Here is a 15,023-nt window from a genome sequence, read left to right as displayed (position 1 = left end):
GTGCGACTGAAAAAATGCTTCTTAATGCAGTTTTGCAAGAAATGAATGCAGTTCGAAAACAACCTAGAAAACACCCCATAAATCTTTACCGCTCCAATCTTACTAAATAGAAAGCATAAATGGACAATCGAGAACTTCATCAAATAAACAACAATAAAATCTAATGTAATCTGTCAAAAACCAAAATAAAAAAATAAAATGAAAGCGATAATTTGAAGGCACCGTAATGCCTTCGCCATAGTACACTTGCAGCATGTAATTGATGCATATGTTGTTCAATGAAATCATTCACTAATAACCTGTCAAGTTTTGGTATGAAGAAAGCAGAAAACGAACACTACGTAAGATCATAGCATTAAGTTTGGAAATATATGTACACGCGTATGTATTTATGAATGTATGTATCAGATGGGTTGTCCAGCGCAAGCAAAGGCAATGCCACCACAGGTTGCAGATACAAAAACGACCCCCAAATCTGATATTAATCTACAATATGCAACCAGTAGATGAGTTCAAATCAGCATTTCTTTTTAAGAGAAGACCAATGAACTTAACAAAACTGTAATGAGTCTGTAAGTTTACCTCAAATTTAGTTGCAGCACTGGATATTTTGATTTAAAATTTGATATCATGAAGACATTGTCCTAAAAATATTAAAAAACAAAGTTACATTTACAAACATTAAAATAATATTTTCCATGAAGCAATCTTACCTTGCGATCAATCAGTGTTGGTGTATCCTCTCCTCTATTATCATTATCCAGTAGTTGAAACGACCTATTTATACTAAAACAGAGTTAGTGAGATGAGGAAATAATGGCTAGATTCAAATGACAAAAGAATATATGAAAAACTGTACTGAATTTAAGTTAAAAGCATGTACTTTTCTTCTTTCGCATTTGAAAGAATAATATATCGCATTTGAGACCGAACCAAGTATGCATCAAAACATTAGATTGCACTATATTTGCGCTAGCAACCCACGAATTAAGATAAGAAATGGTTCAATGTAAAGGTTTCAAATTCCTTGAATAAAACCAAATCAGATCTTAAGAAATGGTTGAATGCTAGATAAATTTGCATAGTATTCACCTTCTGGCCAGCAACGCTGTTATTGAAACTTCCAGGATCAGTATAGTAGCTGCAAGTTTAAGCAAGCAAGGGAAACAATAAATTTAATTCAAGACTAAAAACATGAATTAAAAAAGGCTAACAATAACAACTGCATTTAACAATTTAAGCATGATCTGATGGATTTTAAAGAACGAATTTTCTCCACAACCAACTTTTCTTAACAAATTTCTCATGTTTTCCTGTCATGCAAACACAAAATCCGAAGATCCTTGAAATTTATTCTCTTTTCGTTTCGGGGCGAACTAAAACCCTAATTTGGACCAAAATGCATGGAAAGAGGAACCACCTTCGTTCTGATCATTCTCTTTGAACTCGTTCGATTATGTTAAACTACATAAAGGGAGAGGGAAAATATAGTACTATCCACTAACCCAACAAAAAGGCAAAGAAAAACCACCTCTAGATGACTGCCATTGATTCAATGCAAAGAGAGCTCGAGCTGCTTCATATTGTTCTGAAATTAGAGAGCGGGTGTGAAAAATCATTTGAGGACAGAGGGCTTAATGCCGGAGTGAGACTCAGCGCGTCTCTTCTCTGCATATAAAAGATGCCGCACAATTATGCAACTGACTCCGTAGACTTATAAACATCACAATTATAAATTCTGAAACTGATATAAATTAAACACTATACACAATTATAAAAGATGCCGCACAATTATGCAACTGACTCCATAGACTCATAAACATCACAATTATAAAATTTGAAACTGATATAAATTGAGCAGACTATACACAAAGCATAAACAAATTCAGCATATGAACACCAAAACTTACCAAACTCATCTGCTTGCTTGAAGCTGCTTTTAGTCATTTTTCTACAATCTACTGCATAAAAAGGACCACACTATAATGGCAAACTATATATATAATTTGCAATAATACCCAAAAAATTAAATTAAATTAAAAATTGAGTGGAAGCCAAAAGACCAAAGTGTAAAATTCAAGAAAACATCCAAACCCCAGAGAAAAAAAAAAACAAATTCCTTCAGAAAAATCAAAGAAATTCAATCAGGTAATCAATCAATTAAGTACCTAATTCCTTGGATGCCTTGAATAAACATAACACTCCCAAGATAAATAACTAACTGTCCAATATTATATTTTTCCTGTTTCTTTCTTCTTATTCTCGGGAAAGAAACAAACCCAAAAACAAATAATTGAAGAAAACATACAGAAAAATTGGGGCGGAGTGACATACAATCTGCTGAGTTCTTCTTCTCTCAACATTATGTTTTCTTTAACGTTATGGCTTGTAAAAGATACAGAAAAAAAGAGCAACTTTATGTTTTTGGCCCTTTATTTTAGACAAAAGAAAAAATAGTTGTTAGTCTTGGTACTTTAAAACAGATAACAAAGAGAAAGCATTTGCCACTCTATGTAGAAAAGCCTGACGCATCCTTTCCACCGCTTTCTGATAACAAACCTAATATATGTGATACAGAGAAAACAATGGAAAGGAAAAGTATCGAAGAGAGAGAACAAACTTAGAGAGAGAAAGAGGAGGGAAATTTTCTGTTTTTCATTACTTTCCAACTGTAACCCACATGACTTATAAATACATCACACATATAACTAACTCTAAAGTCCTCCAATACAATTGTTACACGTGTATATACTCTAACATTCCCCCTCAAGCTTATGCGAGGAACAACCAAGCATAAGATTGTTACAATGAGTACTAAACAAAGGCAAACACAACCCCTTGGTGAAGATATCAGCATGCTGTTCAGCAGAAGAAACAAACTGAAGCAAAATGGATCCTTGCTGAACACGTTCACGCACGAAATGACAGTCGATCTCTATATGTTTAGCTTTGGAATGTAGTACTGGATTTGTGGCCAAGGCCATGGCAGATATGTTGTCACAGTGAAGAAGAGGAATGTCAGTACAAGGAAGGTGTAAATCCTGAAGCAACTGTTGTAACCAAACCACCTCTGCAGTTGTGGTAGCCATAGCTCGGTATTCAGCTTCTGTGGAAGATCTACTAACTGTATGTTGTTTCTTAGAACTCCAGGATATAGGATTACACCCCAGAAACACGACGAAACCTGTGGTCGATCGCCTGTCATTAGGATCCCCAGCCCAATCAGCATCAGTGTAGGCTTTAATATCCAAATTACCAGATTTAAAACATAAACCGAGAGTCATAGAACCTCTCAAAATACGTTTGACAGCAATAAAATGGCTGTCTAGAGGTGAGTGCATGAACTGGCAGACCTGATTTACTGAATAAGCAATATCCGGTCGTGTAAATGTCAAATACTGAAGAGCCCCAACAATACTCCTATAAAGACCTGGATCGTGAAACACAGGACTACCATGTTTGAGTAATTTCTGATTGGGATGGCAAGGTGTAGTGCAAGGTTTGCTATCCATCATGTTGGTCTTACTGAGTAAATCAGAAATATACCTGGACTGATGCACAAGTAAGCCTTGAGGCTGATAGTCGATTTGAAGACCAAGGAAATAATGAAGTAGTCCCAAATCCTTCATTTCAAACTCATTGGTTAACTGATTAATCACATATTGAACCTGAATGTCACTATCACCACTGAGTATTATATCATCAACGTACAGTAATAATACAACAACAGATTGCCCATCATGCTTCACATATAGAGAAGGATCAGCATAGGAGGGTTTGAAACCCAAGGTAAGAAGGAACCTGGTAAAACGATCATTCCAAGCTCGAGGGGCCTGTTTGAGGCCATAGAGAGATCGTTCCAGTTTGCACACAAACTCAGGGTGATCAGGATCAATGAAGCCTTGGGGCTGACACATATACACCTCCTCATCAAGAAAACCATGCAGAAAGGCATTTTTGACATCAAGCTGTTTTAATTTCCACCCTTTTGTGGCAGCTAAAGATAACATGAGTCTCACTGTGGTGGGCTTGACCACAGGACTAAAGGTTTCGTAGTAATCAAGACCTGCTGCTTGTGAAAAACCTTTGGCCACCAACCTGGCCTTGTATCGAGCAACTGTGCCATCAGGATTATGTTTGACCTTATAGATCCATTTACAACCAACCAAATTTTTATTAGGGGGAAGGGGAACCAACCGCCATGTTTTCTGCTTGACTAAAGCTGCCATTTCCTCTTCCATAGCATTCTGCCACTCAACAGACTTGGCAGCAACCGTGTAAGATAGGGGTTCTTTGATCAGAGAAGACTGAACCTGAGCAAGAAGCACCTTTTTCTTGAAAATACCAGACTTGGATCTGGTTTGCATTGGGTGTGTATTAATCTGAGCAGCAGAAACATGTTGCAGGTCCGGGACTTGGGAAACTGTGACATCAGGATGAATGTCGACATCAGGATGAACTTCAGATTGTGCGACTGACTGTGGAGTCGTGTCCACAGAGGTAGACCGTTGTGGAGGGACAAGATCACCATTTGTTGAAGAAGAGGACTGAGTAACTATATTTTGTCCAGTGAAATTAGGAATAGAAGGCGAAACCGGAATATGAGAAAAAAAATTGGGAAAAATGGAGGGATGGTGAAAAAGATTGGGGTGAGGAACCTGATACGGTGACACTGATGATGATGGTGAATGTGACATAGGTGTGCTAGGTAACGGAATTAATACACTAGGAAAAGTGTCCTCATCAAAGACAACATGCCTAGAAACAATAAGCTTGTGATCTCTGATATTATAACAAATATACCCTTTATAGTGAGCTGCATAACCAAGGAATATACACTGTGTGGTTTTTGGATCCAGCTTATTGTGTCTATAGGGTTTCAAAGTAGGATAACAAGCACACCCAAATACTTTTAAATGATCAAGTCGAGGAGGAGAATGATATAACACTTCAAAAGGGGACTGCATTTGTAAAACAGAAGTAGGCATGCGATTAATAAGATAAATGGCTGTGGCACAAGCATGAAACCAAAATTGTGAAGGAAGGGATGCTTGTTGAAGTAAGGTGAGTGCAGTCTCCACTATATGTCTATGTTTCCTCTCAACCAACCCATTTTGTGCAGGAGTATAAGGACAAGACATTTGATGCAAAATACCCTTGGTTTTGAGAAATTGTTGAAAAACAGACCCAAGAAACTCTCCACCCCCATCACTTTGCAGCACTTTGATATTAACAGAAAAGAAATTTTGAATAAAGGCATGAAACTGAATAAAGATGTCACAAACTGCAGCTTTATTCATCATGGGAAAAATCCATGTATACCGTGTACATTCATCTATAAAAGACACATAGTATCGATGACCTTCTATAGACATGACAGGGGCAGGTCCCCACACATCAGTGTGAATGACTTCAAAGGGTACAGTAGATTTGGCTGCTAGTGAAGGAAATGGCAAGTTGGTAAACTTGCCTTGCAAGCAAGGGATACATGTTTGGGGTATGGAATTACAAGGAAAAGAAATAGCTGACTTACGAAGAGCTAATTGAACTACAGAGTTGGTTGGATGCCCCAATCGGCAATGCCACAGAGAAGCATTCACTTTCTGTCCAAGATAAGCTGCAGGCTTTAAGTATGGTTGTTTGAACAAAGGAAGGGGGTAAACAGCATTGTTACTCAGTCCTTGGTAGAGTACCTTGTTGGTGACCTTGTCCTGTATACACACAGAAAACTCATCAACAATGCATCGACAATTATTATCTTTGCATAACTGATACATAGAAAGTAAATGTTGAGATAACTGTGGGACATATAACACTTTGTTAAGCTGAAGCATATTAGAATGAGTGGGAAGACAAGACTGTCCAATGTGAGATATGAATAAACCTTCACCATTAGCTCCAGTAACAGATTCATTGGATGGATATGGAGTAGCAGCTTGCAGGTTCGAAATATCAGAGGTCATATGATTGGTAGCCCCCGAGTCAAGCAACCAGAATTCTTGCTGTGGAACAGAAGGTAATGGGGTAGTCCGAGCAGCAAAAGCCACTGGAGATGATGCTTGGTGAGCCACAGAAGGATTAGAAATATAGTGTGGAGGCAGATGCTGAACTGGTAAACCAAGAGCCTGAAACTGTGATGAGTACACAGGAGGCTGAGACACAGATATGGATGCATTAGAATTGCCCCTATCAAAGCATGTTGCTGCAGTGTGACCAACTCGATTACAAATTTGACAACCACGTTGAAAGCAATGAAGGGCAGAGTGACCCTTTTTATCACAAATCTGACAAAGAAGCATAGGATTATAAGGTGGCACATATGACATTGGAGTGTTGAAGTTCTGAAAAGGAGGCTGAGACTGAGACTGAGGCCCTTGAAATCCAGAATGAAACTTCTTTCCCTTGCCTTTATTCTTGAAATTATTCCCCCTGAAATTGTTGTATGTACCAGAACCTGTTTGAGAGACAAAGGCATATGGTCCTGAAAAAGGTAACTGCTGAAACTGTGAGTACTGAGGTGGTTGACTCAGTTGTGGAGGAGAAAACATTTGAGCAAAATGAGACATCTGAACGCCGGGCACCATTTGAGGATCTGGAGGAAACTGCTGAACTCGTTGGACCATTTGAGGACCTGGAGGAAACTGACCTGAGGAGGAACTATTAGGAAAGTTATCAGAAGAAGATGTTACACCAGATGAACCTCCTACTTCATACATAGAACCGGAACCATGAGCATACATGGCAGTCATCAGAGGCTGTTTAAAACCTTCCTCAAGTGTTGCTTCTTCAGCCTTTAACTGAGATCGGAGCTCTCGCAAAGAGACTAGATTTTCTCGTCCTCTAATAACAGCCTTAATAGTATTATATTCAGTTGGTAAACCTCAAAGAGCAACAATCACAATGTCTTCATCAGAAATGACTACACCCACAGCAGCTAGCTGATCCCTGCAATCTTTGATCCTTTGAAGATAAAAATCAACAGATTCTGCCCCTTTCTTAATGTTCTGCAAATCAATTTTCATCTGCACAATGTTGGTTCTAGTCCTACTAGAGAACCTCTCCTTCAAATTTTCCCACATCTCCTTGGAACTTTGACACCCAATCACACAAGATAACGCAGCAGTAGACAAGGTTGCAGTGATAAGGGTCATTAATGCTTTGTCATGAATTTTCCAGACTTTGAACGCATCAGTGACAGAAGAAGTGTCCACCACATTGCCATCAACAGTTTCAATGATATTGTGTTTGGCAGGACAAGGTATAGAATCATCAAGAAAGCCCATAATACCATTGCCCTCTAAAAGTAACTCAAGTTGGAAGTTCCAGGTAACATAGTTAGCATCATCTAATTTTACTGTCACAGTATTACCAACACTAGGTATCAATGAAGATATAGGTGATTGAGTGAGCGCTAATTGAGCAGCAGTCACCATCTCGAAGAAATCAACAAAGCTTAACAAGCAACAACCAGCAACAATCCACAAGCAAACAACAGACACACCAACAATCGGCGCAAGAAATCAACAACCGACAGGTATCAACGACTGAGCAACACGGCAAATCACAGCCAGATCTACGAAAAAATACGAACACGAAGAAGCAATAGAGCATAGAACTAGACAAATACCGGCAATCACCACGACGAGCGGCCACGGTACTCAGAAATCCCCAAAAAAAAAACTAGGGTTTGAGGAACCAACGAGCGGCAACCAGAGAACTCCGACGACGACACCGATCTACAACCAGAAAACTCCGACGACGATCAAACAACAGAACTCCACCGATCACCAAAGGAAAGCGGAAGCACCGGTCACCAAGATCGTCAGACGACGGCGTGAGCCATTGTCGGCGATGATACCATGATAACAAACCTAATATATGTGATACAGAGAAAACAATGGAAAGGAAAAGTATCGAAGAGAGAGAACAAACTTAGAGAGAGAGAGAGGAGGGAAATTTTCTGTTTTTCATTACTTTCCAACTGTAACCCACATGACTTATAAATACATCACACATATAACTAACTCTAAAGTCCTCCAATACAATTGTTACACGTGTATATACTCTAACACTTTCCTATTCGCGATGACCAACACGTGTAGACCATTGACACTTTATTCTTCTTATGACATAATATCACTCACTATGTTTCTTATAATATACTGTGTTGTGCTTTTTTTATTTTTGTATTTTTTTATTTTGTATAGAAACAGAACCACCGGAGGGTACTGTGAAATCCGAAATTTGTCACAATACTGGGGATTATTGTGGCGATTTGTGGCGAGTACCACGACTTTCCTGATCCCTGCCCCTACTTCCGTGGGATCACTCCTGGTAAATACCTCTACCTGGTTTTCAACTAGTTTGTTGCTACTGTCGTAAACCCATGTGCTACTTGATCGGCCGTTATGTCAAAGAATTTCAGGGTATGGAGCCTCATGGGAAGCCATGTGTCGGGAGAGAAATGTTGGTTTTGCAAGGATACTTGCCACATGCATTGTTTGTGCCCGGAAAGAGTCAAGGAGATTCTACCTGCCCTAGAAGGTGACCAGTACGAGCTGCCAAAGCTACGACCTGTAGCATCTACCGATGTTCTTGTGACCTATCTTACTCCAAAGGCAATTAAGAATTCTTACACAATACCATCACCATGCTTTGTGGTTCTGTTTCCCAGGATCCATAATAACATCGTGTTAACCCTATGGTCATCGTGCTGTATTGCCCACGTAACACTCTTACGTAGAGCAGATGGTCACTATAGAGGCAATACGGTGGACAGGGGAACGAGATTCAGCGAAGGAGTTGTTCCTATTTATTTTTACTGTTTAATTATGCGGATGTTTATTAAACTGCTCTTGCTAAAGGTTTACTACTACATATATTTTTGGGTATAAAGGATATAGGTTTTCAACATGTAAATCTAGCTCATTTGCAACAATTGATGTGTACCCAGGTTATTAAATATGATCTCTTCAGACATTTTGGTAGGCTTGGTGCTAATGGCATGCAAACTGTCGATGTCGACAAGATTGAAGGTAAACATTATGGGTATCTGGAATTTCGCAACCTAGAATATGCTTCTTTGGCTATACAGAAGGCAAACGTTACTACTACTACTCTAGACGGCCAGAGAATCAAGTTACATGTACAGTCTTGTTGGAGATTATAATTAAAAGCAATTAACATTTTTTTTATTTACACATTTTATAATTTAAATATAAAAATTAATACTGTTCATTCTATTCTTTGCTGCAGTGTCACATTGTTAAACTGCCTCATGTTTCCGTGAACTGGGATGCATTCAAGGGGTACACATTCAATAAAAAAGTCTAGTACGTAAGCTAATTTCCTCGTAGTGTAGTTTGTAATCTATTAGACAGTTATATCTATCTATTTATTTTCCTATTAGTACTCACGGCAAGAGAGCCGGACAGACTTGCTTTTAAGGATTTTTTATTTTGCGAATGATGGTAAACCTAAGCTTTGTGTTTAAAATTATTTGGGTTAGATTGTTGTAGTATGTATCTGCACATCATATCGGCCGTTCCTGGACCCTCTTACCCTCTTTTAACTATAACTAGGACGGGACTGGCAGAGGGAGAAAATGATTGATTTGGGCTTCATTTTGTGGTTTGCAAGTTTACATGCTACTTTTACATTGAGTTGGTATGGAAGTAGTTTGACACCCCCTCCTTCCATGGTTAAAATCCCAAAGAAATTTTAGCCATTTAGGAATGTGAATTATATATGTTAACTTTGGGATCCTAATTTATGATGTACATTGAGCATGGTGACATAGTTGAAGGCTAATTAACATTATTACCTAATAAGATAAGGTTTATCTATTTTCCAGAATATTTGTTTCCTCTCAAAGTAGTCTACCCTTTTCTTGTGACATTAGCAGTCTACCCCGCTTGCCCACAGGGTTTGGTTTTATCTATATCTTGGGGATCTAACAATCAAACAATATTTTCCAGAAGTACAATAGAATTTGAACTCCAAGCTCTTGATACTACATGCATAGAGGCTGAATGGACCAAGAATTTTTTGCTTGATATCAATGTTTTAAAAGGCGAAGGCGCGTGAGCGAGGCGTTTCATGGATAGCCTCGCTCAGGTGAAAGCCTTGAGGTGTGAGGTGAAGCTTCACAATACCTAAATTTTTTAAAGGTAATTAGCCAAAGATCAATAAAAACTTTATTATTTAGCCATATGTCAGTGACATATTTTTGTTATGGACTTAATCAATGATATATTTTTATTAATTAGGTATAAGTCAATGATAAATGCTACATGGGCTTTAAGACATTATCAAAAAAATTGTGATTACATGCTGCTTGACCTTTCTCCTCCATCCCATGGCCAACTGCTAACCAGATCTGTGAAATATATAGTCAAACTGTCCACGTGCATTCCATCTTTCCCCGCCAGGACACCACGTCGATCTCTCTTTGCCTTCTTCCACTCCCAATCCAACAACTTGTTCTCAGTGGGACTCATCAACGACGCCACACCGCCGCAACCAACTGCAGGAGAAATAAAATCGAAATCAGACCCAAAAAACTCTGATTTCAATACACACGCCTTGTTGGTGCCATCTTTCACTGCCAAGGCCTTCTTGTTAAGCCCAAAACAGGTAAAGCTGTGATGAGGATCTACGGGGGATGAATTTTTTGGGTTTTGATGTTTTCTTCTTTTGGGCTTGAAATCGTTTTGCATTTTGATTAATTTGATGGGTTCTATCTCCATTTTTTTATATGATATGAAATGTATCCTTTTTTTAAAGAACTAATTTTATGGGTCGAGAGAAGCTTCATGAAAAAAATGATAACGTTAAGAAGAAAAGAACCAGGAAACGGACATTGCAATGCAGTGTCTGAATAAAAATGTAAAATAGAACCAGAAAATGGACACTGCATTGCAATGTCTAAATCAAAAAAAAAAAAAAATATATATATATATATATATATATATATAATATATATAAAAAAAAAAAAAAAAAAGGAAACAGACACTACATTGTAGTTTCTTAATCAAAATGTAAAAAAAAGAAAAATAGAACTGGGAAACGGACACTACATTGCAATGTCTGAATCCAAATGTAAAAATAAATAGTCGTGCGAATAATGGACACTGCAATGCAGCGTCTGAATCCAAGTGATGAAAAAATGGAACCAGGAAATAGAAATTGCAATGCAGCATCCGAATCCAAGTGTAAAAAAATATGAGAAAAGAAGGACGCCTCAATAGAGCCTCGGCCGCCTAGGCACGCCCTACGAAGCCTAGGCGAGTATGTCGCCAACTCCCACAAAACAGAGGTTAAAATGTTGAAGCTTTACCTTCAAGGCACGCCTCGAAGCAAATTTTTTAAAACACTGCTTGATATCCCATTAGCGAGCAAGCCTATACCTGCCACATACATACATTGTAATCATAAGGCCGTGGTAGACTTAGTGAGGCAAAGTTACATCTTTGGACTATGTGAAGTCAAAAAAGAATATTGCTGATCAATTGACCAAAGGTCTATCTAGGAATGGAGTCCTAGATTTTTCGAGGAAGATGGGCTTAAACCTAGAAGGAAGTCATCTACGAAGGAAACCCAACCTTTGTGATTGGAGATCCTATGAAGAGCGTTCATTGGGTAAAAACAATCCATAGTGTGTGACTTATATTCCAGCACTCTAAAATATGAGATTTGAAATAAAATCCTATGCTCATCCCTATGATATTTGTGCTAATGATGTGTGATGTTAAGGAATGAGATTGTCCTGAATGAGTTCCAAGGCGAGCAATCTCTTGCAGCGTACAAGTCACATGTACTTTTGGAGGACTCACCTAAGTGAGAGTAGTCGTAAGGCCGTGATTGTCAAAATTGGATTGTTCTCTAATAACACTCATGAGATCAAGATTAAGCGCATTGGAATACCCTGAAAATTTAAATATATGGAATAGAATATTCATAATTATGAATATGTGGAGAAAATTGAAAATAAATCGATTTATGGTTATGAAAATGAAAATTTAGGAATTTTAAAATTTTGATAATTTACGTATTGGTATTATTGAGATTTTATATTATTTTTCGAGAATTTATTTGAATTGAGTTTTAAATTAAACTAGTTACGAAGTTTAAAGTTTGGAAATTAATTATCTAAAATCCATAGACCCTTCAAGGTCACAATTTATATGTTTGAATAGAGCTCGATCTCACGAACGCATAAGTGTAAACCGTTTGTGAAACAGAGTTCTAACGAAGAAGTTATTAACGTTGAAAGTCAGGGATATTTTTGTAATTTTAACATTCATCTAGAAGGCTCCAGATTTTATGGAGCAATGGATGTGCCACGTGTGTGGTTGTAATGGAAAGGAAATGAGAGAAAACGAGGGGGTGGACGAATCAGAAGGAGGGGAGAAGGTTCCTTCATTTCGACCCGCCAACCTGACCTGCTTTCATTTTCCCCTTCCAACGACTTTTCGTCGATTTTTTTGGCAAATCATGGCAAACCACCACCTAGGAAACCTTCCCCGATCCTTTATCTTCCATTTGCACCTTAAATCGAAGCAACTGGGCCTAGTTTAACGAGAATGGAGCCTGCCGGTGTAAATGGGTGCACGACGGCGATTCGCCGTATGTGGGAAACACCACCGTCGACTACCACCATCATTCAAATCCTCTTGAGACCAGGAACAAAGCCCAACCAAGGTTGGGGGCGTCGGAGCATCCATGGAGCCGAATTGACAATTGCCCAAATTGAGGGTTTTTGACGGTTCGAGGGGTTTTCCGGCCACTTCCCGACCGAACTAGGGTTCAGCCCATGTATGAAAAAGTTCCTCTCTTTGAGTTGTACATTGCTACAAAATTTGGTAATTTTTGGAAATAGTTAAATTTTCTGGCGAGTCAGGATGACTGAGTGCCACCCAAGGCGGCATGTGCGGCGGTGCGTGGCCAGTGGGCCGATGCTGCCATTTTGTGCAAATTTTGATATTCTAAATATGAATTTGGTATCCAATTGATGTGTTTCAATTATTAAACCCAATGTTGGTTATTTTGGTTACTGAAATGTCTTTGAAGAATGTATATTCTACAGACATTGTCCCACTTTGGTGACGTCTGTCACCAAAGTGGGGTGACAAACGTCAAAGAGCTCTTAGTCCAACTTGCCACTTATCACATATAGAGAAAAAAATTAGGACAAAATTGCCCCTGAACCAATTATCTAACCCCAGTTAGACTACCTACGTACCCTTGATGCGGGATCAAGCATGTCGTAGTTCATCTTTCATTGCTTGATGTACATAAGTATCTGGTGCATTATTTGTAGTTTTTAGATTTTGATCAAAGTCCCTATCATTAATATATTAATGAATTACATGTAAGTTACATAATTTTTATAATAAAAATTAGTAATTGATTTAGAATTTTAATACTCATACCCTTATATTAGAAACTCCTCCCATAAGTCCCTATCACCAAAAAAATGTCTTTCCCATGCGCTGTGCAGAAAGGCTAGTAAAATTAGTATCCAGTCTGAGTCACTTCATGTGCTTTTGAAACTGAAAAACATTTTCACCAAAAGTAGTTCTGTAAGCATCTGAATCAAAATGATCATCACTTTCACTTGGCTCGTCATAAATGGAGGTGTGCAACATAAGTGATAGTCACCAACCTAGTGGATCCAATCAAATGAAGGTTTGACTAGAGAGTAAGTTGTATCATCGAGGGGAATGGGTTAAAAGCCTACGTCTTAAGAATCATCATAATGGCAACCCAACCTAGCTGACTGGAGATCCCAAGATCTAGGTTCAAGGGGACAACAAAATTGTGGATGTTTCAATGGGAGCACTGCGGACATAATCTCCTACCCATAACGTGTTTATGCAATTGACATTCTATGCTTAGTTAAATAATGTAGCACTTGATGTCAATGAGCAAAATTTTTTGTATTGAGTTTCTGAATACAAATTGCAAATTAAGAAGAGTTATGGGTAAAGGTTGTTTGACTAACAACCTCAACATGCTTATAACTACTTATGAATTTACTTAACATGATTGTGACTAACAACATTTACTACTTATGAATTTGATGCTAGGACATAAGGGAGCTTCACCTAATCGTTGCGGGTATTGACTAATTTTAGTTTCTCTACTTGTTTTATGGACTGAGAATCTACTAACTTATGAAGGTGATAGTCGTTGAATCAGATTCTTCAATGCTCAAAGAAATGCTGAAGGGTTGCAAGGTGATTGATGCTAACTTAGACGGCCTCATTCATGATATTCAACAATTAGCTAGACAATTGGAGTCGGTTGTGTTCATGTTTGCTCCTCGACAACACAATAGAGCGGCTCCTTAGATGTTACTAAACTGATCAGTAACCATTCAATGTGTCATATTCCTTCATAAATAAGTTATAACCCCTCGCCGTAAAACCTGTATACTTCCCAGAAAATAGAATATACATATATATAAGTCATGCTTAGAAATATGCCATGCTAAATGCCTCGAAGTAAAATGCAAGTGCTCAGGAATATCAAATCAATGCCATGTAATCTGTCAGCCGGAGTCATATATAAAACAAATAGAATATACATATATAGGGACCGTTCCCATATTTGGAATGATATACATATATCAAATACTCAAACACCAGCTAAGTAGCAAATGGTCAGAGGGCAACCCTCCACCATAAGTACATCCAATTGGAGCGAGGAACCAAACCAAAATACTGGGGCCCAACAGCATCCTCTCCGGATCTTTTGGTGAGGATTATGGAGATTCGTAAATTGTATCTGATCGTATATCGTGTGATCCTAAACCCTAAACCCTAAACCCTAAACCCTAAACAAGGCACACATACATATTTATGGTAATATATATGTGTTTGAACCCCAATATCAGATCTGCAATACGAAATACACAAGGGCATTACAAAGGTTTTTTTTTTTTTTTTGGTTGAAAGAACGATTCATAGATCTTAGGGGCCCAACAGCATCCTCTCCAGATCTTTTGGTGAAGATTATGG

The 15,023-nt window shown here is 38.3% G+C and overlaps 1 protein-coding gene across 2 annotated transcripts; it reads right to left on the bottom strand.

Annotated features, from left to right (window-relative positions):
- Positions 1-246: 246 nt before the first annotated feature.
- On the bottom strand, positions 247-2,476 carry LOC137741093 (K(+) efflux antiporter 6-like). 2 transcript variants are annotated; one of them, XM_068480900.1, is made up of 7 exons: positions 2,335-2,476; positions 1,911-1,958; positions 1,532-1,668; positions 1,093-1,141; positions 714-777; positions 583-644; positions 247-486 (listed from the first exon to the last, which is right to left on the bottom strand). In XM_068480900.1, the coding sequence occupies exons 3-7, from the start codon at positions 1,617-1,619 to the stop codon at positions 405-407; spliced, it is 345 nt and encodes a 114-aa protein (XP_068337001.1). In that variant the 5' UTR covers positions 1,620-1,668; positions 1,911-1,958; positions 2,335-2,476; the 3' UTR covers positions 247-404. The 2 variants fall into 2 exon arrangements, with proteins under 2 accessions (XP_068337001.1, XP_068337000.1); XM_068480899.1 differs by lacking the exon at positions 2,335-2,476 and having other exon boundaries at positions 1,911-2,071.
- Between the last annotated feature and the right edge of the window lie 12,547 nt (positions 2,477-15,023).

The sequence above is a fragment of the Pyrus communis genome, chromosome 7 (genome assembly GCF_963583255.1).
Source record: "Pyrus communis chromosome 7, drPyrComm1.1, whole genome shotgun sequence".
Taxonomy (NCBI): Eukaryota; Viridiplantae; Streptophyta; class Magnoliopsida; order Rosales; family Rosaceae; genus Pyrus; species Pyrus communis.
This window is presented reverse-complemented; position numbering and strand designations above follow the sequence as displayed.

Bases quoted from the DNA above. Each gene is read 5' to 3' on its own strand.
- LOC137741093 (XM_068480900.1), bottom strand. From the start codon at position 1,619: ATGATTTTTCACACCCGCTCTCTAATTTCAGAACAATATGAAGCAGCT. The intron at 1,142-1,531 runs GTGGTTTTTCTT...TTAAACTTGCAG, and splicing joins TCAATGGCAGTCATCTAGAG to CTACTATACTGATCCTGGAA. The intron at 645-713 runs GTAAGATTGCTT...TAATATTTTTAG, and splicing joins CAACACTGATTGATCGCAAG to GACAATGTCTTCATGATATC.